Source organism: Galendromus occidentalis, unplaced genomic scaffold, assembly GCF_000255335.2.
Source record: "Galendromus occidentalis unplaced genomic scaffold, Mocc_1.1 scf7180000077121, whole genome shotgun sequence".
In the NCBI taxonomy this organism is placed as follows: Eukaryota; Metazoa; Arthropoda; class Arachnida; order Mesostigmata; family Phytoseiidae; genus Galendromus; species Galendromus occidentalis.
In genome coordinates this window covers 597,754-619,061 of record NW_003805109.1, presented here as the reverse complement: position 1 = coordinate 619,061, position 21,308 = coordinate 597,754, and the positions used below count along the sequence as shown (strand labels likewise).

Here is a 21,308-nt window from a genome sequence, read left to right as displayed (position 1 = left end):
ATTTTTCGCCCGCATCGTTTCCATACCGCTAATTCCATACGACATGAGGAGTAAGATGGGTCTCGATTCATCGATCTAACCGATTCATTCGCTGGAATCGATCTTATCAAAGCCCGCTCTGTGTGTTGAGGGGAGCATCCGGATGTTGCTCACGTTCAACAGTCGGAGGAGTTCATTGATTATCGTTTCAACCTGCATAGCGTGTTCTCGACTGCAGGATAGCCCTGCATCCTGATCTAGAACCTGGTGGGGAGCTCGTTTCAACCTCCCAGTTGGGGCTCATAGTCGGATCCAGCATCTTATTCCTCTGCTGGGCTGCTTGACGTGACGGGACGAGTGAGCCGAGGATTCCTATTCCAGTCTCATGTTCCGCTTCATCACGGCGAAGTTCGTGGAGAATTCCGGAAGAGTGGTGGGTTTCGACTTCAAGTCTCGCACCGTTCCCCTGGGCGAAAAAGTCGTCAGACTCATGATCTGGGACACAGCAGGCACCGAGAGGTTCCGCGCTCCTATGCGGCCCTATTATCGAAGAGCATATGGCGTCATTGTCGGTGAGTGGAACCTTCAGTGCCTCGAGGAGAAATGCCGTCAACTCGTATTAATGAGCACCGTTGGTAATTCTCTTCTTGTTCGCCGACCTTCAACTAGTCTACGATATCACGAGGCGCGAAACATTCGAAAATTTGCCGTCTTGGCTGGATGAGATCAACGAATACTGCACCGAACGGAAACCAGTGATTTTGCTGTGTGGTCTCAAACTGGATCAAGATTCCCAGCGTGAAGTTTCGTATACCGAAGCGGTCATGTTCGCTGTGGAACATGAAATGCTGCATTGCGAGACTTCTGCAAAAACTGGAAAGAACGTTGATTTCTGTTTCCTCCAACTTGGAGCCAAGGTCAGTGCGTTCGGTCACCTGGGTTCTCCTCCGGCGATCCGACAGAAAACGTCCCAAGGGCTACTCTCCAGTATTTTTTCCAGATTCTGGAGAGACCGGACTTGTGCTCAAATTTGACCAATGGGACTCCGGTCCTAGGCCGCAAGAAAACGAAAAATTACTCTTGTTGCTAGCATGAGGGCAGGACCCCCACCCATGCATTTCTTCTCCCCGGGAATCCAATTCAAGAGCTCACCTCGCACATATCTGGGCTGTGTATTTCAGATCGGTTCCCGAATAAAATTTGTTGTCGCTACTGTCGAGCATTCCTCATTCCTGAGGAAGACCTTGAGACTTCAATGAACGACGGCAGACGAATGAATCACCAGCAGCATGCAATATCGTCGACCGCAGGGAATCCTGCCAGGGAAACCGCACTGCTCCGCCTGTGGGAGACTTTTCGACTCACGGGACTTCCATCACTCGGGGGATGAATTCGTATAGCAAGACTGTATGAAACATTCACGGATCAGTCGCGTCGATTGAAAAACTCTTCTGCATCTGTCGCCGCTAGATGCTGGCCCTCAATGTTGTCAGAAGGAGCGGGTCTTTCCGACGTGAAACGTCCTCGACCAGACTTCGGAGTGCATTTGAGGTGCTCCCTTATCGTTGATGTAAGACAGTTCTTTACTGCTCCAACTAATCGAAGTGCACACTTCGCCCGTATTCATACCGCGGCACACTCATCATTCGGGGGTGAAATCATGCACAGAGACTATCGTTTCCCGTAATGGAGTGGTGAACTCCTCCAGAGCTCAGGATCTCCGACATCTAACCCTATTATATGGGACCCTCAAATCCGAAATCATGCATGACCCCAAGATCATGCAGATAACAAGGTTTTATTCAATTCATGAGCATTCGGATCCTATGAAGTCATCGACGGAAGGGAATCCACCGCAGTCTTTCCAAACACAATCTCTATCGTGAAGGATAATCCAAGTGCCTAAGTAACAAGAACAGCCGGCGCTATCGAGTAATTGAAGGGAGGAGAGACTCCGCTATCAGCGGTTCATCGCCGCGAGAGCATGAAATTTGACAGCCCTCGGTGGCGTAGATGCGCATCGAGGTAATAAACTCTCCTTCCCGGGTAGGGGAACGTTCTGACCTCCACGCGGGTAAATACCACAGTAGCTGTCCTGGAGCTTCACGCCGAGGACGGACATTCCTCCACGAATCCTGGGCTTCTTTCGACGGAACTGCAGTTTTCGGAAGGTTTGGCAGGTGAGTCTAATAAATAATGTGAGGATTGCTCACTAGCTGTTATCCTTATCTCTCCTACCTCATTCGATGTCTCACTTGCGAAGCAATGACAGCAATGGAGCAGTGGCAATAAGCAGAACGATAACTTGATCATTTACCTAAAGCTATATACAAATTATGTACACAAGATAGCACGAGCGGCTAAGCCCCGATGATTGGGGCGATATTTGTTCCTTAGTTCTGGAAGCTGCTCAGAGCTTTGCGTTAGCGTCATCGAATTCAATATCTCTGACATCAGGTGGCACATTATCTCGTTTTTTTGGCTGATCGTGATTCTCCTCGGCGCTGAGTGGTGAGTGCGAGTTCGAGCATGCTTAGAAAACTTATCCGTCATTCCTCCGCTTCGTCAGTTTGGAGATCACGCCGATCATGTCTTCTTTGTAGATCACTCGTCTTTGGGTTGGCCGATGTGGGCGCAGTCTTCGACCTGAAATGTACGTTCCGGCCGATATTATTCATTCCCTGTGGGTCCACCACTAGGCTGGCATTGAGGGTCGGGCATGCGCGAGAGGAGTCCGTACCTTATCTGGCCAATCGCAAACCCTCTCAGCAAGATTGAACACTAATCCGGATGGGCAGGGCATGTGATGTCTCACTTTCCCTTGGCATAAATAGTACTTGGTGCAGTCTTTCTTATCCACATGGTAAGATATGGGGGTGTCTTCGTCTTCGCAGATAACCTCGAAGGGATCTGGTATCGGAATGTTGTTCGTTAAAATCTTCAATTCAAGTCACTTTTCTCTCGCCACAGTCACCGGGCGGAGACCGGATCGCTTCTATCGGAGCGGGACAACGAACCGTTTATTCCGTTGCCGCCGTAGGCGATCGATGCTGCGGCCTCAAGTCCCTGGACCTTGTAACCCTTCAGCTCTTCTCGGATTGCACTGAGGAGGGGATAGGGCTCCCCAGTACACGTTCCACGGAAGTCGTCGAGATCGATTGACCTTAGGTATGTAGCTCATTTAAATTCCTCGCTCTCGATCGTTTGAACCGAAACGGAAACTTTCTTAAAACTACTCTCGAAAGCTCACCAGATCATGACTCCTGAGTAGCCATTTTCTTTCAACCACTGGACTTTCATTTTGAGAGATCTCTGGTCGTCGAAGCCAACCCATTGATCGTCCTTAAACGCGTAGGGTACCTTCAAAGAAAGTCGGCATGAGACTTACGTCATGGAAGAGTTGATGTTATGCTATTCCAAATCGATGCCAATCGGTCACGGACTCACTTGCTGCTCATTATCCCATACGAGGGTGGCTCCGCTTCGGAGCATGTCGCAAACTTCGTAGAAGGAGAGGAATCCAGCTTCAGACGTGAAATTTCCAGCCTGGCCGCCGGAAATGGCTGGCGCCCCCACATCCGTTAGAGTGTCGTTCGTCAGAGTGAAGGTTCTGCCGTAGGTTGGAATACCGATGACAACCTTCTCCTTCGACACACCCTTCCTCACCCATTCAGCAGCGCTGAAATCCTGCACATAAGAATACCTGGATCAGTTCCCGCAGCTTTTCGTTTAAATTCCCGCGAAAAAAATGCCATTCCACAAATGTAATTCCGACTCCGTACCACGGTGAGCTTCTTCTGATAGGCGGAAGCGGCGATGAGAGGGAACAAGGGCGAGTGGTGGCCGACTTGTCGCTCCCAGTCACCGTGGAAATCGTACGTCATGATGTTGAACCAATCGATGTGCTTATTCAGCTCAGCAACATCATATCTTGAGGAAGAACCGAATTCGAGTTTTAGTCCCGAAGCATCGCTTACAATCTACAATCCGCTCAGAGCCCGAACGAGCCTTACCCAGCGGCGAGCGCCTCGAATGACGCAGGAACGGCCAGGGATAGTGAGAGACGGGGCTTCTTCGCAGAGAGAGCCTCTCCATCGAAAGCCTGACGAAGATCTAGCGAGCGAAGAATTATGATTAGAACACAAGTATGTTTTTTTTTCAGACTTCATCCGCATCCGAAACAATATGAATGATTGGTATGACCTTTGACCAGATTGCTCAGTTTCTCTTTGTCATCCGCGCCACGGGGGAACTCCCAATCGATGTCGAGTCCATCGAAGTTCTTCTCTCTCAAAAAGTCGATCACATTGAAGACGAATAGGTTTTGTCTGCAGAAAGCGAGAATGCATGACGATAGGAATTACATGCCATGACGAGAAGGGAAGTCTTTTGATGAAGTACCGAGGACAGACCTGTAGGAGCTCTCGGTGACGTTTCGGAAGGGTGCGGAACCAAGCATCCAGCCACCAACTCCAAGGATGACTCTCAGATAAGGATTCTTCTTCTTCAGGGCCACCACTTGCTCGTAGTAGCCTGTTGAGGAATGATTGATTGAATTAAACACAGCTCGGAATACATCGAGAGAAAGAGAGGAATTGGGAAATCATTGGTTCCTTACTCTAGCACCGTGATTGGTCCCACCTTTATCCCCCTCTATGATGTCGTCTTTTTCTTCAGTTGGTACAAGTTGATTATCCTTGATTCCAGCGAAGGCGTAGACGATATGCGAGCACTTCATAGGGTCGATATTGACAGGCTCAAATCTTCCCCGACCTCGGCGTTTCGTCGCCCAATTGGTGAAGTAGCAAATGACTCTCGCATTCGTGTCTGAATTTTAATGTCGTCAATTATTCGGGATGATTCAGCCCAAGTTCAAAGATGAATGAATTATATGAGACCAAGGTGATTACCAGGCTCAGGGTGATCCTCCAAATTACTCTCGTTTTCTTTCAGACGCTTCTGCTCCTCTATGACGGACTTCGGAGCGTTGGCTAGATCTTCGAGAGGATTTTTACGAGCGGGAGTCTTCTCTCTTTTGTAGGGAGCAGCTGCCTTGACATCCTGGAGACACAAAAGAAATGAGGAATGTTCCGAAAAATTCTCGGAGCGCTCGCTCCCCGGGAATTCAATGGAACTTTAGGCAGAAGTACAAAGATTGCCTGCCTTAGCTAGAACTTCAAGCGAGCTGATGGGACCTCGAGAAGGATGACCCAGGAGTTCTTCTCCCATAGCTCCTATCAAGGGCCATTTCTTGTCCGAACACGTTCCCTGGAAGAGAGATGAAACTGAATAAGCTCCAACGATGCGGTTATAGTCAAGTGTGTAGAATTTCGACGATCAATTGTCGCATGAGAGCGAGGTTAAGTGTGAACATGCGGAGGAGCCTCAGGAGGAACCGAAAGAAAACGATGAATCCCAAGGGGAGGCAGTGAAACTATTCCCGGGATTCTGATCGGGACAGTCTCCGATGAAGGGGAGTTCCTCGAGCTCGCGTGCTTGTGATCACGGAAGCGTTATCTCTCGCATTGGTACGTACTCTGAAATCGTCCATGTCGATAGCCCAAACCATAGCGCCACCGAATCCGTTTTCTTTGATCCATTTCATTTTGTTGCTGGAATGGAGGTGGTTTTTGGTCATCGATTGATCGCCGTGAGTTGATTCTCTGCATGGAAATGTTTCTATAGGAAGTTGGATTGCAGCCCTCACCGGATCGATCGCTCGTCGTCGAAACCGACCCATTGATCATCGAGATAGGCGTAGGGTACCATTTGCTCATTGTCCCAGACATAAGTGGCTCCTTTCCGCATCATATCACAGATCTGAGGGAGGAGCAGTAACTCGTAACGAAAGAAGTTCCCGAATGCCGACCCTCAATCAGATCAGAATTCTTCGAAACTTGTCCAACACCAACCTCGTAATAAGCGAGAAATCCTTCTTCGCCGGTGAATTCTCCTTTTTTGCCGCCTCCAGATGCAGGGGCATTCATACCGTTGTTCTTTATGCTGGATAGGGTGAATGTTCTCCCGTATGTTCCTTGACCGATGATGAGCTTCTCTTTCGGGGCCCCCATCGATGCCCATTTCTTCGCCCCTATCGCGGAATAATCCGAATCAGACGATTATGCGAAGGCTGATCCCACTTCATCGACAGGTTATTCCGCAGCAGGATTATATCTAGAACTTACCATAATCCATTGAGAGCATCTTCCTCCATTCGGACTCCGAACTCAAAGCATAGAGAGGACTATTGTGTCCTGTTTGCTTCTCCCATTTCCCGTGGAAGTCGTATGACATAACCTAGGTCACAAAGAACATTTGAATAAGATATCAAGATATGCTAGAAAAGGTGTACATTACTTTTCTCTGGATGATGCAGGCGAGCATTCTCGAATCCGAGGTCGATGATTGCCTCGCGCCAGTTCGCCCATCGGGGTCGGAGGCTTAAACTTGCATGTGACCGAAGAAAAATTCAATTGTATGTGAGCATTACATTGATGAAGTCCAGATAGGCAGCCACAGCTGGGACGTCGTATCCGCTCTGTATGGTTTCCGCTCCAGCCGAGACTGCAGCAGTCAGCAGGAGTCGCTTCAATTTCTTCTCCTTGGCCTCCGCCTGCGGAAAAGTGCCTTAGTCAGGAATCATCGAGAGAAGATGGATGCTTTTGATCAAAGGTAGCGCTCGTGAGCGTCACGGGCCCAAGATGGAAACTCGGAGGGATTACCTCAAATGCTTCGCGGAGATCTTTCAAGAGTTTCACAAAGTTGTCTTTGTCTTCTTTTCCGCGGGGGAACTCCCAATCCAGATCGAGACCGTCGAAGTTGCTGAAACACGGCAGCGAACTCAGGCTCTGATTCCACTGTCAATCAGAGTCAGCAATCGAGACGTCGCAAGATGTTCTCGTATCCTACCCTCCTGTGAAACTCACCGTTTTCGTAGGAATTCCATCGCGGAGAATACGAACAGTCTTCGATTGTAGGAATTGGATGCCATATCCTTGAACATTTGAGTTCCGAAAGACCATCCGCCAACGGCCAGGAGAACCTATCAGAAACCAGCTTCATCTACACAGGGTTCTAATTGAATCTATTCAAGGGACTAGAGCGGGAGAAGATATTCGAACTTGCCTTCAGTTTCGGGTTGACTTTCTTGAGATCAACAATTTTCTCGAAGCCGCCCTTCTTGCCGTTCTTCGATTCGTCGGCTTCGACATCGTGAGCGACCAACTTGTTTTTCCTCATCCAGCCGAAAGAATAGATAATATGCGTACATATGAAGGGGTCAACATCTTCTGGGCCGAATTTTCCTGTTTTCGGAGATAAGAACAATTTATTTTGAAGAAGTCTCCGGGACAATCGGGAATCTTCAGGTATTCCAGTCGACTCGGAATCTCTTATTGAAGGACATTGATCGACTCAGCTCAGCTCCCCAAACACTGCGTATACTCTGAAACTCTGAGAGCCATTACCTTTCCCCGTCCTGTATTTGGCCCAATTTGTGAAATAGCAGACAACTTTCTTGTCCGTAGCCTCCCCGACTTCATTGCTCTGATGCGGAGTGAGCAAGGAGTTGGAGCTTTTTCGATTTTTCCTCCGACGTTCCGCATTAGGTGCCGCCAGGAGGCCGCTGCGTCTGAGTGCTCTGCTCCCTGGAATCCGAACAAACTCCGAAGTCAGCTTCCTGCAACCAAGCTCTTGCCTCCGACCCCGCTGATCAGAATATGCGATTCCGAGACGGTCGCCGCATTCGCCTGTTACGGCTCTACCGGCGCTCTATTCTACTTTATCGATATGAGTAGGTATATGACGACATTGATTACTCTGGACACTTATATAATTTAGCCGTAATTCGGAAAGTCCGTTCCTATGTCGAAGAGCCGATTTCGCCAGATCCAGTTTTTCGCTCCGCTCGTGTACGGGAGTGAACGTCGTTCCTTCCAGTCCACACACTGAACGCCCGTCTCTGCACTTGGCCAAACGTCACCTAAGCAAGCAGTCCGACCGCGCGCCATTCGCTCTTCCGCCCGTCCTAACTTTAGTCGTTGGTGCTAAGCAAACGGCGTCGGCGCTCGCATGTCGATTTCACGGGGGAACGCAAAACATTGCGACAGATAATTTTGAATTTCAAAATAGTTCTAGTCGTTCTCCATCTAAGGGGGAGGAACTTCAGTGGAAACCCGACTTATTCCTTCCGAGTCGGCGCGTAATTGCAATCGCGCAGATCGGCAAGGGTCCGATGTACTATGTATGAGCGACGTTGGAACAGAATCTTCTGTCGGTATCAGGTCCGAGAGAAATCGAAGACAACGCCAACAACTTTGGTTGGAATATTCGGCATTAGAAGAATGTTTCACTGATTCTGTGGCCTCGCTTAAGAGTCAGGCTCAGACAATCGCAAATCGAGGCGGGTCTTTCTGCCGACATCACACATTTGTCGAAGAATAGGTCACAGAAGTTCTAAGCCGACACAGTCTCATGGTAAATTTGCGGAATGTCAAAAGCGACATTCCCTGATGAGAAATTTCGTACATACAGTGTTTGTTTCCCGACGCAACGCGAGCGAAAGGAACGTTTTACGCACCAATGTCAAGAGAGGTACCGACAGGATCTTCCTATTCGTAGTTTGCCTCGAATCTCTGTCCGCGAAAAATCGTTTCGAAAGTATCGGAAGCGATGATTTGTGATACCTCGAGAAACAGTTCGCGCAGCCCGCGGCAGCTGACTACGCCGGTCGTCGCGGCACGGACAGTTTTCTGGGACGATATAGATTTCCCAATCGCTACTAAGGGACTTCGTGAGATGCCTCAAGGTATAAAGACACGAGCTAATCTGATTTGGAATGGGGAGCGATGACTTACCTGCTGAGGTTCTGTTCTGTTTTCGCAAACTCGACTTCCTCTTCGGTACCAAGTCATCCGCCGTTACGGAAGAAATCAATAGTGTGGCTATGGTCAGCCACGCCAACAATCGATGTGGCTTCTGCAAGGAATCAAAATCTCGAGTTAGGATCCGTGGAGTTGAAAGTAACAACGTCGAACTCTGCAGGCGAATTGCTTGCATCAGCGGTTCGAATATTCGCGACGCTCTGTTGAAGGGCGATCACATTCGTATGACGGTATACGAAGTCAGGCTATCGCTGCATATTCTAGACCGAGGACCGCGACAGAATGTGTTTCGTGGAAACAGTCAAGCTTTCGTGTACGTGTGGATATATGATAACCGTGGCCCTGAGTTCGTGTGGGTTGGGCTCTAACTTGTCGTTATCTCCTTGGCGGACGATGTCCCTTGCGAGCGCGATCTAGCGATCATTGTAACATGCAGAACAGAAAAACCATGATGGGAAAACATCTATCGCGAGCCTGCCAGGAGTGCCGGAATGGTGTGATTCGGAAACAATCCTTCTCCGTATCCCTCATCGTACAGGACTCTTCCTGGTGCTCGATGTTCCTGGACTTGGAATGTTTGAAAAACATATTTCTCGACTACATATTTCACTAGAAAATTCGCGAGCATCGAAAGCGGATTTGGCTGAGAACGTACCCGGTACCGGATCGGAACAGCATCGAACTTTTTTTAATTATTTATTCTGCGAGCGAACGACCTTAACCCGCACCGTTTCGATGGCGCAAGATCGTGTCGTACTTGGCACAGCAGTGCTGCTGTCTGAAGCGAGCCCCATAGCTTAATCTGAAACCATCCCAGAAATTGGATTCTCGGATGCCGCGCTTCATTACGAGACGAACTTTCGAATACGCTTCTGGAAACTAGAATAAATATTCGTTCCAGTGTCTCTTTTCCTTTGCTTTCAGCGAGTCTTGACGAGCTACGAGAGAACAGTGCCGACCAGAAAACTGAAGTTCCTTACAGAGTCCGCTCGATCCTCTTGGAATGTTCTGGTGGCGATTCGTTAGACAAGAAATACACTTATGTAGATATATTGTTCAGCGACGGAAAACGCAAGAAGTCAAACTTCCCCGCGGTGGTTTTGGTCGTCTGCCCACGTTCGTGTGAGCCCCTTCATTAGCGAAAGGAGCGTATTATCCCACCCTAGGACCGGAGTTTTGAAGCGCCGTACGACAGCATTTTGGCACCACTAGCAACAACAATATTCGCGCCGAACCCATTGACGTCCAGTACACGTCAAGGTCGCTCCAGCTCGATGCTAGGAATAGTTCTAGAATAGCGAAGCTAAAGTCCAACAACACGTCAGTCAATCAATGAGCGACCTGCAGAGCCGAGCGGCCGATCAGCGAACCGATGCTTCGAACAGACTTCGGGGCTATCGAGAACCGGGACTCGTTTAAATGCGCGCTATTCGACCGCATACGGGGTGCTGATGTTCATCCAATGAGTCTCAGGTAACTTGCAGCCCTCCGCCGATAATCCGCGGATTGATTCTGTGGAGGATCTGATCCTGAGGGCCGAGCGCTTCGCTCCACCCCTCGGAGCAGAAGAGCCTTTCATGGGATTTTCTTGTCTGGTTTGAGCAAGAGTCTTAAGGCTGGGCTGAGAGTCTGGACGCGAGAGATCGACACTTCTGATATTCTCTAAACTTTCATCATATACGAGTGTGTAGAGATGAGACGGATAGATGCTGATGGCGTGCCACAAGGCGGACATGTCGTCTTACTCCAGTCTAAAATTGATATCCCTCTCTCACTTCGTTTAGAAGGGAGTTTCTGGTGTTTTCCGGTGCCAGATAATCGGCCAATTAATCTCTTCACTGTCAATGTCCCTGAAAATCGGTCATTGCTCATTGGCGGCTATGCCGCGAGCACTGTTCAACGAAGTGACAGATCTAGATCGGAACGCGCCTGCGCCTCGGCCGCAAGGGAAGCCTGTGGTGACGATTGGGATTTCGATCGTCGACTGTTTTCTCAGAGATCTGTGTGATCGAAAAACGTTCCTCTCGGAGGAACGATCTTCCGAACATAATTATTAGGCTCCCCACTCTCCCGTTTGATCTTTTAATCCCGTCGAAAATACCGTTTTTACCACGAAAAAAAGTTCGTATCTGTCGGTCGCTTTTGAAGGAAAAACCCTGTGGACGAGTTGGGGATGATTTTTTTTCGGTTTGTTTTCCTCGATGTAGATGGATTTCTTAACTCGATGACAACATTCTCTGCACAGCCTATTTTGTATAAAAATCAAAGGGAAGGCTTTTTTTGTATTCGGGAAGCGACAACTAGAAGTATATTGATGACTTTGACGGTCGCCGATGACGCGCTGATGGACCTTCGCAGCTCCGAAGACGTGGGATCGTGTCAAATGGACTCCTGTTTGCGAACGTAAGCAGTGTTTGCCTTGAGTGGAGAACGTAATAGTACCTAATTCTGAGTTTTTCAGTTTGGCTCCATGCTGGGACTTCGAAGTAGAGACGGCCAAGAGCTCCGGGTGAAATTCTCATGGCTCGACTTCGGAAACGCTTCATACCGAATGCTATTCTCGAGAAATGTTGACAGGAAGCCCGCCGAGCGCACTGGGGGAATAATTTACTGGGTCTAGTTTGAAGTGATCCTTTTCGGAATCCTCCAAGGCTCGATTAACGCAACTGGCTCGTCGTGTTACGAATCCGCTGTCATGACAGCGAATTTCTACTTCTTCTCCTCCTTTTGATATGACGGGTGGTAGAATATCTGTCGGATAGGAGCGTGAGACGTCTTGGAACAAGAATGAATTTTCGGGCGTTGGTGGCAAAATTATTTCACGCAAGTGCAGTCGGTGATTCGCCTGGAGCCGATTGCTAGCCGACTTGCTCTTTCTCTCGATTTTTCGGTCGACCAAGGAGCTGTGGCTGAAGAGCTGCTCTTGCAGACGGGCAGGAACAGGAGCAAGAAAGAGCACCTCTGGCGCTCTGCACCGCCGCCAGCAAGCACCGCAGCCGACACTGGGAATGACCTTGACGAAGAAAGACGTTTTTCACAACTAATCGTTGCTGTTCTTGAAGACAAAACACAGATATGAGTCGTTGTTTGGGATTCAATTATAGTTGAGTGATAACTCCGATATCGGAAACTCGATGCAAAGTAAGAACGTTCCTACGCGAAGGGTTCATGGGGTCTTCCGTGCCTAGATCGAACTTCATATTGGGCAACTGATCCTTCGCGGCTCGTTATCGTATTCGAAGCGGAAGTGATCGTAGCCGTGAAGGGAAGCCCCGCCCAGAATCAGTCACAATTGAAGCTCGTCTCGAACGAATGCGATCGCGACCTCACACTATGTAGACTGCTCCTCTGTTCCGTGAACAAAGATTGACTTGTAACGAGATGGAGCGGACTGTTCCGTTTGCGTCGGAGTACCGACCTGTCTGGAATACACCTCTCGTCTTCTCCAGGCGGTGTATTAATGATCCAGAGGCTCCACCTCGAGGTTCGTATAGAGACCGGATGCCGGCGGTGCGAACAAAGCGCGAGGATGGGCGTCCCTCATTCTCCATGCCGATTGGTATGAGTCGCCTCCCAGCATATTCCCTCGCTTCGGCAGAGTTCTAACTCGCGGAGCCGCGACACGGCATATGAAGAGGAGGGTGGAAATCTTGGCATAGGAATGAGATACGGTACTTCCGGTCAGCCGGCGATTTGGCGCGCGAGCTTACGGACTAGTCAGTCAGCAGCACCGACCGTCGAAAACTTCGCGAGCCAGCTAGACCAGGCCTGCTCAGCTCCAGCTCATATCTGACCGGCTCGCAATGCGAAAGGAGGTCAACAACTTCCACGGTGGCTTCGGTTTGCCAACAGCGATCCAGAAGAAAGAGAAGAAAGGAAAAGCATCTAGCGAAACGATAGCAAGAGTTTTGAGGGCAAGTTTTGAAGCTTCGCCGTCGACCGAGCATAACCGCTGCGTTCTCAAAGGTGAAAGCCCCGAATACTGTCCTCCTTCGGACCTCTCCGTCATCCGACCGGGAGGAGGAGACGCACGCGGCGAGAACGGAATCACAGGTGAAAACATGTCTCAAATCTGCGCCGGATCGGAATCAGATCCACGGGGAACGAGCGGGTAGATCGTGTCAAAGCTTCCTGGCTCCTACTTCGACATGAGAAGAAGGTCTCTTCCGCCGTTTCTGCCCAGGCAGATTTGTTCTTCTCTCGATTTCAATAAGGCGCCGCGAATATTCAAATGGAGGATCCCACTACGAGGGAAATTGCTCCGACACTCTACTCCGGAGGATCGGAGTACGATTCTTATCCACAGAAGACTAGACGTAAATCGCACGAGACATCGGCTGGGGGAAGTCGAGAGGCATCGCTGCGTCATCGCTGGTCGATGCTCCGCCGTCACTGCCGCCATCGCCGCGGCTACCAGTAGCAGCAGCACGAGTAGGAAGTGATTGGCAACATCCGAGGCAACGCCGCCGTCGCAGAGGCAACTACTGACGCGATAGCTTTGGCCCTAAGCGAAAGTCGACGTCCGAGTGAAAGTTTCGGATTCGGTGAGCCGACCGAAATCGCGACGATTGATATTTTGACGCAAGCTCGAATGCACGACAGAAAGTCTCAGATTCTCCGCACGAGAGCTTGAGAAAATCCATATAATCGCTATCAAGCAGCTCGCTCTAAAGATCGACTCTAAGAATAAACGAAGCTTTCCCACGTTCCCGTCGAGCGAACGATAATTCGCCTACACCTCAAGGGCGACAAGGACACTACGATCTGCGTAGGGAAACACATAGTGCGACGCAGAAAAACGAAGAAATCTTCTTGGTTCGAGTTGGGACTTTGGCCTGGTATTTATAGAACCGGTAGCTATTTCCTCTTAATCATCCCCCATGGAACCGCATTCGTGACGGAAGACCGCTGAGAGAAGACTGTATGAATTTTCCAACTGGAGCGAAAATTGTCTGTGATCTCAACCAAGATCCGTATCTCCGAATTGATTCAGCCGAATGTCTCGGGAGACGCATGGATTCACTTGGGGCTTCCCTCCGCTCAATGGGAAAACAAGGAAGGCTTCGGCAACGATGAGCTCGGATGACGAATTCCCCCCGAGAATGTCAGCGGCTTGATGTTGCATCTCATTCCTTCTACACCAGGGATCAGACGCGCCCAACACTCACCGGCTGCGATTCGGAGTTATATCCAATGAAAAGCAAATCCACAAAAGCCAGTGATTGGCTCGACCTCAACCGCTCTAACGCGGTATCTCCTGGTATCGCGGGTGTCAGACGCCCGATTTACCGCCCGCAGCTGCGTCGGTTTGTATCGATCGTTCTTATTTGAACGAGGTCGCCGTATCGGTTCCTTCATGGGGATTCCTCTCTTATGCAAACGACATATTCAAGGCAGCCTCTATAATAATCAATTCCGCCGACATGATTGCGTTCGCGAATCCTTTGTATAGGAGAGGATTTGCGACAACGTCGAGGATTGACCTGAAGTTCAACTCAAGTTCTGTCGTCGTTCCACGTCGTGTTAGGGGTTGTTGCATCAGCGCTTGCCGACTCGAGAAGCCGCTCGTCGATTCGAGCTGCTAGTCCTGATTTCACTTTGTCTGTCTTTTTCGCTTCTGTTATTTGAGTAAGACTTTTCGGATACGGGGAGCTTCCTCATCACGAGCTTGTCGACTAGCGTCGTCCTTCGCACCGGCTACATCCGAAGCGTGGATGCCTCCGCGCATCGTGGAGATAGATCTCCCGCTCGACCGAGAAGAGATACAGATCGGGGAATAATATTGAGCATTTGAATATCGACCGAAGGATCGAGCGATTGAGGATAGTTCCGATAAGGGTCGAGCATTGCTCGGTGTTGTACGTTCGGACAGATGGCGTGCTATCAGATTCCAGCATCCTCCAGCCTTGCGCCTCAGGACCTGAGTTTCTCGAACTTTCATCAAGAATAGTTGACGTCACTCGACAGAGCGATTGATTCCAGTCTTGAGGTAGACTAGAAATTCGATTTGCCTCAACGCAGAGAAGTACCGTTATTTTGCACGACGAGCAGATAGATAGGCGACGCCCCGCATTCGATTCCGAGTCCACCAGAACCCTCGGCGCCGGTCGACAATGGAAATCCCTATTTTGATCGAGCTCTACATTCATCTTCCCACCGGCCGGTCGATCCCCGTCCGTTCGGCTCTTCTCGTCGTCCACCGACCGGATAATCCGAAGCGAACGAGAAAGAGTTCTCCGTTCGCCGAATCGATGAAGATCTTGAATAATTATCCGACTCCGAAGGAGGAACTCCGCTTATATTCGCCATGCCGACGGTGATCCCCACAACGCATTGCGTCTAGCCTAGACGATCGATGAATAAACTAGCAGCGTTTTAAACCGAATCAATTTTCCGCTGCCAGTCCGGATGGATGATCAACCCGCGAGCGGACGAAAAAGGAAACCAGACTGATGAATCTATCGGCTGGTGGCGAATCGTCAACAGCGTGGCCGTTCCGTTTCCGGCTGCGTTTTTCGTCATCTGCACCGGTGAAAGATGCGGTGACAGGGTCGATTGTTGACTGAGGTTCGATGACGCGTACAGACGCTTGACATTAGCCTCTAGGAGAACTTTTCACCGTGCGATATCTACACTCGAGTGCCTGCTGCAAAGTGGCCAGTTGCTCGTGACCTATACCTCCTCATGGTACATGAGGGTCGACGCATGAATGAGTAGATTCCGTGAGCAGGAACTCCGGCGTCTCGGAAAATTTGAGCGTTATCTGGCGCTCTTGCCGGAATTTCCATCGGAAACTCAGAAAAACTGAACACGCACACGCCCATTCGCCCCAGCGGACCGGTTCCACCGTCTCATCGTGGAGCAAGGGAAGGTCGAAGCTTCGTCTCGCGAGCACTCTATCCGTCGTGGCACGGCGCGACTTCCCCCAAATGGGGGTTTGAACATTCTGCCGGTGGTTTCTGCCGCGAGTGAGTGAAATTCAGTTTCGAGAAGTAACCCCATTCGCGAGCCGAGTACTTGGGGACGCGTTTCTTCGCCAAGAAATTTCCGTCATCGCTTTCAATTGTCTCAAGTTTCCCGCGAAGCCGAGAATTTCGTGACATCGCTCTCTCACTTCTGTTTCGTCTCGTTGCTGTCGTGGCTGTCGTCGTTGTTTATCCCGAGAAAAGCGCTCAGAGCCATTGTTCTGAAGCGGAAGTGGCAGCACGCAAATACGCGAGCCAAGCCTACCCGACGCTGACTGGCTATCCAAGCATTGCTCGCCCGTCGGTCCACCCGCCGGTTTGTTGCTTGACTTGCCAGCCGCCGGCTTGGTCGGTCGGTCCGTCCGTCCGTTGGTCTGTCACTCGACAGCCAGTCGGTAGGTAGGTAGGTGAGTTCATCGAGTCATGATCTGGAGGCGAAGCTATCTTACGATCTAATTGACAGACAGTCCGCTGAGACTGCGGTGAGAAGTGTTTATTCCCTCCCCCTGATCATCGCGAGGACTAGGGTCGGAGCTCCATTTCGAAGCGTTGGGGTTGTTCCCATCCTCCCGCTGCGTTTTCGATTCCTCGCCTAGAGCGGTTATAGTATCATAGTGGCTGCTGCTGCTGTCGGTAATTAGACGACGCGGCGTAGAGATAGACATAGAGAGGTTTCGACAGCATCATCCGACCCGATTAACACAGACAAAAACTTGAATTTCGAAATACAAGGTCCATTATCAAACCGTGGACAGTGTGCGGCCGCTGGTGGTTGTCGTTCCCACTCGCTACGCTTAGTAAAAATCGAACACCCTCCGCTGCGACTTCCGCGTGTTCAAAATGAAGCGATGTCATCATTGGTCTGTCGGCGATATATATCCGTCCGTGCTAGAATTAGATGCCGAATCAACAGACTTAGGCAAGACCGTTGGGATCGATTCTCGGAGAAGGCGATCTTTCGCATGCATATATATATAAAGTCGCAGCTACAATCTTCCCGTTGTTGGCACGATTCTCGAATACTGATAGATTGCGCCAACATAAGTCTTTGGCCGGAGCAGAATCGCCCGGTTCGGTGAGATTCCAGAGCGCAACCGATCGGCGGAGAATCAGATTCAATGATCGGCGGAAAATCTCAGAGGCGTGATGATGTCTATCGAGAAAACCATGTCGGAGCTAGAAACGGGAGGGACGCGTTGAATTTACTCTGAAAATATTGCGAAATCCGATGAGTCGCCTCCTCATACGAACCCGATAAAGTATTGCGACCCATCGGAGCCACGTGTTGTCATCGTACACACAAGCGATTCATCCCGTCTTTAAGCATTGATTTTGGTCTTTCTTTCCTCTTCACCAACATTGGTCATAGAGCCGGCGATCGATTGTGGCCGAAAGCTGTGTGTGTCCCCGCACAGTTCTCGCGGCCGGCCCGCCGGCCAGCTATCCGTCCATCCGTCCACTGTTCGCTAGACTTCCTCCGACTCCACGAAAATGTCCTTGAGTCACTTGCCAAGAGCTCCTTCGGCTCTAAGCAAACCGCTTCCCTTGGTTCTCTGTTCGACAGACCCTTGTTTCAACGCGCGACGACGGCGCGGCGCTGGTACCAACGAAAGACCAACTGATGGATAGACGCCTGACTGGCTAGCCACTCGCGTATTCTTGTCAGTTGCAGAATGGCTGCGATCGTACAATCACCCAGCCAGGCTGTGGACTGGGCCGCTTCGCGGGAGAGTGGTGAGCTAGACTGGTGGTGGCAAACGATGCCAATCAGCCAGAATGAATGCTCTCGGCTCCGCAGCCCCACCTTAACGACAGAGCGGCCCTCGGACATTTATATCGTGGCCTTAGGAGCTCGTCGGGAGATGGAATGCACGGTCGTGCATTTTCCAGTAGTTTCCACGAGCGGAACAGCTGTTATGAGGAGCAGCGATAATTCTGAACCTCTGAGCGCGCCTATCCAGGGCCGCATTGGACCTCGGACATCCAATTATTATTATCCCGGCTCCGTTCCGCGATCCGAAAGCTAAACTTGATCCCGAGAATGAAGGTTCGCGCTCGGCTTGATCGTTCCTGGATGGGCATCGCCCTCCGACAACTGGTCTGGATGGCGCTCGCTGTGGTCGGGGCGTAAGGCGACAGTACACATGAAGTAAAATATTCCACCAATAATGAGAACGGATCTCTGTTCTGATCGCGGTTTCCGCGTTTCTTCCTGAAATCCGTCCGGACAGCGGGTGAGGACGGAACAACTCAAAGGCCGGATTGTTCGCAGCATTCGGCTCGATTATGAACGGTCACAATCCCTCCGGAGACGTTCACCGCGACTCTGTCGGGTGAATACTCCACCTCCTATCATGAGCGCGACCAATCGCTAAGCCACTGAGAAAAGAATTTCCGAACACACGGTCGCCGAGAGGTTGAATAAATTGAAATTCCGGAATCCATGGGGATCCAGAATAGGGGAGAGTCGAGAGTCTTCTCCGGATGGCTTACCATTGTGATTCACGAAGAGGTACCCGAACACCGAGATGATTATCGGCTGGGACGAGAGCGAGGCCTTACTATCCTTTCGATGCTGGGGTCTTTATCCTAAGAGTTGTACTCGCGCGTAACCGTCAATCACTGACCACCAAGCAGGACTCGGGTAAGCGGAAACTCCAGCCTCCCTCGAGTCTGTTACTACAACCTGCAAGGAACAACAGCGAACCAAAGCGGAATCGTTGCCCGCAACTCAGGCCGGATTTGGATTCCGTTTGGCGAAAAGCCGCACCGCCGTTGCCCACCGTTACTGGATAACGGCAAGGAAAGGCAAGGGGAGGCAAGGGAAGGCAACACTTCAACACGACGAGAAAGACAGAAAATGAAATTGGAGAAGAAGAAAGCGAGACATTTCAGAAAGATCCGCATTGGTAATTTCGCTCACGGTACAACTTTTCTAGAACGCACATTCGTCGATATGACGCTCGTTTCGAGCAACGGACAGGCGCACTTACGAATGGGCGAGTTTGAGCGATTCACATTCTCTGGGACGAATTCTTCTTTTTAGGAGTAATAGTGATTTATACTGGAGCGCAGCAAATTTCGTATCCGGGAATTAGGCGATCCCCATTCCCATGTTTTTCTTGTGCTGTAACCGTCGAGCTCCGTCCACGCATTGAGATGGCCTGTGAATGAATCGTGTGATCCGAATGGCTCAGTCTCAAAAATATTCGCTGTAGTGTCCAGGAAATGATGTCGGATGAGATACTTCATGTAGACTCTGGAGTCTGGAGCTGCGCTTATCGAGTTTTTTTAGTGCGCGGAATCCCCAACGGGGCTTCGCGGATTCCGACGGACCCCTGTGCACCTAACCCGTAGCGGATCAGCCCTTGATCATGTTCCGAGCTCTGCATGAGTCATGAACCCTCGACGACCGGATGCTAAGAACGTGTGGAATACCGATTTTACCGGAAACTCCACTTTCGGCATTCCCCGGCGCCGCAAAACTCCAGGAAGGGCCGCGCAGGGCCCAGGAAAAGCCCTTCGGGACCTCGGAAAAAGCCTCGGGGAAGCCCGATGAGGCCTGATAGAATCCTGAGGCCTGCGAAGCCCAGGCTGAGAACCACCGGTCCAGAGAGTCCTTCTTCCCCTCTTCGATGACTTACGCTCCGTTTCCCTTTGACTGGGCGTCTCAGCAGGAATGCTCCATCGTTTTCATTCAGGAGGCTTCCCTCTCGCCGAGTAGCGGAAATCTCAATTGATGATTGTCTCCTTGATGCTTCGCATCCGACAGGCGCCCAGTGGTTTTCGCCTTTAGTGTAGGGCGAGAATCTCCCAAAACGATGATGAGGGAGCGTTGACGACGAGAAGCTACAGAAAAAGAATAAGATTCGGAAAGATCAGGACTAGCTCCGGGATTTCATATCGGAAGTTCCCGATGACGAGGGAACATCTGCGAAATAGGCCAAGTGTTTTTTTTCCAGATGGCACCGATATTCTGACCAGGATATGTCGACGCTGGACCATTGTCATGTGGCCAGCAAAACCTATTCGGGACATTTGCTCAACTTTACTTAGTTGATTCCACGCTCAGCAAAAGCTCGTGGGAAAGGTAAAGTCATCGGCAGCTGGGGGAGAAGCGATGAAGGAAATATTCGTGGCGTTACCGAGCCGGAGTTCCTGATCGCTCGGAGAAAATCGTCTCTAGAAGATGTCCATCATATGATACCCATCGGGAATCGCTGTCCACGCCGCGCCGCCGATTCGAGTCTCGGTCTTCTTCTCGAAAGCAGGGTCGCCTTGAAACTCTTGTCAAAACGGAGTCCCTAGACATATTGTGTACTCTGATTATCCAATCTTTAACGAACACCTCGAGTGACGCATTGAGAACTGGAGATTGCAAATTAGGCGATTGGCGGCGATCGCGTATAGGGCAGTCGCCCTGGATAAGACACTGCATGCCGTCGCATCGAATCGTACAGACGACGATAAGCACACGTGCAAAAATATCAGATTGTACAGGAAGGAGGAGTATTCATGTTTACCCTGGAATAAGACTTGGTTGCGTGCTATGCTTTCATCGCGCTCTCACTACTTCACGATTTGCGACCCCTGAAGGTTCGGATGGACGGATGCGGAGCATTGTTTCTCTATCCGCGATGAAAATAGCACGGGTACCGTGGGCTCGGGTCCCGAGCGCGGGGTGAATTTCATCGAGCTTATCCACACTCGACCCTCGCAAGTAGGTTAACGGAATGACCCCAGTCTAGACGAAATCCGACCGGACGAGAACATCCCCTATAGCTGATTGGCGCTTCCAGAGTCGCTATTTTCATGTTGAGATGGTCGATGAACGGTCAGACAAAGACTGGTGAGCGAGATCGGGATATATCCGTGTCATTTACCATTGGGATGGCCGCATCTCTCACATTGTGTCGTATGTCACATTCCACGCTGACCGAATCGAGGTTACGAAAGAGTCCCAAGCTTTTGCGAGTATAATGCATCTTATTTTGATTAGAATAAAGTGTTTGAAATCGACAGATAATCTCTTTGCAACGGGCTACTTGCTATAACAGTCACCGTCGGAACTCCTGACAGTGAAACTACGTCAGTCCTCTTCCTCAGATTTCTGCGGGCGTGTTCGTTCGTGATAACTCGTAGAAATCAGGGCTTTATCACGGAATGATTTTGACTTACTATTATATAAATAGGATCAATGAATCGCTGATTGGAGGAAACCATGGGGAAAAAATCACAATATGGGTGACCAGAACCGTAAAGAAACACGATAACATCCTTAAACGTCGAGGGTGGAAGGTGGAGCTGAGGTCCCAACGGAACTTTTGAGAATATTCCCGAGGCTTTTCGAATGAGGCTGAACGGGAAACAGCTAAGTCAGCTTGAACTCGTCGTAGCTTTGTCGTGATCCCGGTGCTACTGTTGCGAGGTACACCTTCCTATCGACTTCCGTTCATCATCAGAAAATATTTTGCATCGATCC

At 50.2% G+C, this 21,308-nt stretch overlaps 2 protein-coding genes across 2 annotated transcripts in view; one reads left to right on the top strand and one right to left on the bottom strand.

Moving 5' to 3' along the window:
• LOC114828091 (ras-related protein Rab-4A-like) overlaps positions 1 to 1,069 on the top strand; it is a 1,450-nt gene extending 381 nt beyond the window's left edge. Inside the window, exons 2-4 of the mRNA XM_029110856.1 lie at positions 361 to 551; positions 649 to 896; positions 980 to 1,069. Coding sequence (XP_028966689.1) covers positions 361 to 551; positions 649 to 896; positions 980 to 1,069 — 529 coding nt within the window. The remainder of the gene's footprint in view (positions 1 to 360; positions 552 to 648; positions 897 to 979) is intronic.
• A 1,514-nt stretch (positions 1,070 to 2,583) lies between these two features.
• Cht7 (chitinase 7) lies at positions 2,584 to 20,811 on the bottom strand. Its single transcript, XM_029110832.1, has 23 exons — positions 20,710 to 20,811; positions 8,831 to 8,955; positions 7,446 to 7,621; positions 7,105 to 7,283; positions 6,906 to 7,021; positions 6,702 to 6,801; positions 6,470 to 6,592; positions 6,165 to 6,276; positions 5,892 to 6,070; positions 5,687 to 5,799; positions 5,516 to 5,591; positions 5,143 to 5,247; positions 4,890 to 5,040; positions 4,621 to 4,806; positions 4,392 to 4,512; positions 4,183 to 4,307; positions 3,993 to 4,092; positions 3,762 to 3,909; positions 3,427 to 3,666; positions 3,230 to 3,339; positions 2,997 to 3,142; positions 2,720 to 2,889; positions 2,584 to 2,625 (listed from the first exon to the last, which is right to left on the bottom strand). The coding sequence occupies exons 1-23, from the start codon at positions 20,809 to 20,811 to the stop codon at positions 2,584 to 2,586; spliced, it is 3,045 nt and encodes a 1,014-aa protein (XP_028966665.1).
• Between the last annotated feature and the right edge of the window lie 497 nt (positions 20,812 to 21,308).

Excerpts from the sequence above, each read along its gene's own strand:
- Cht7 (XM_029110832.1), bottom strand. The coding sequence starts at position 20,811 with ATGCATTATACTCGCAAAAGCTTGGGACTCTTTCGTAACCTCGATTCG. Across the intron at positions 5,800-5,891 it reads GATTTCTCGCTTATTACGAG|ATCTGTGATATGATGCGGAA; the intron begins GTTGGTGTTGGA and ends CTCCTCCCTCAG. Across the intron at positions 4,513-4,620 it reads CATCATAGAGGGGGATAAAG|GCTACTACGAGCAAGTGGTG; the intron begins GTGGGACCAATC and ends ATTCCTCAACAG.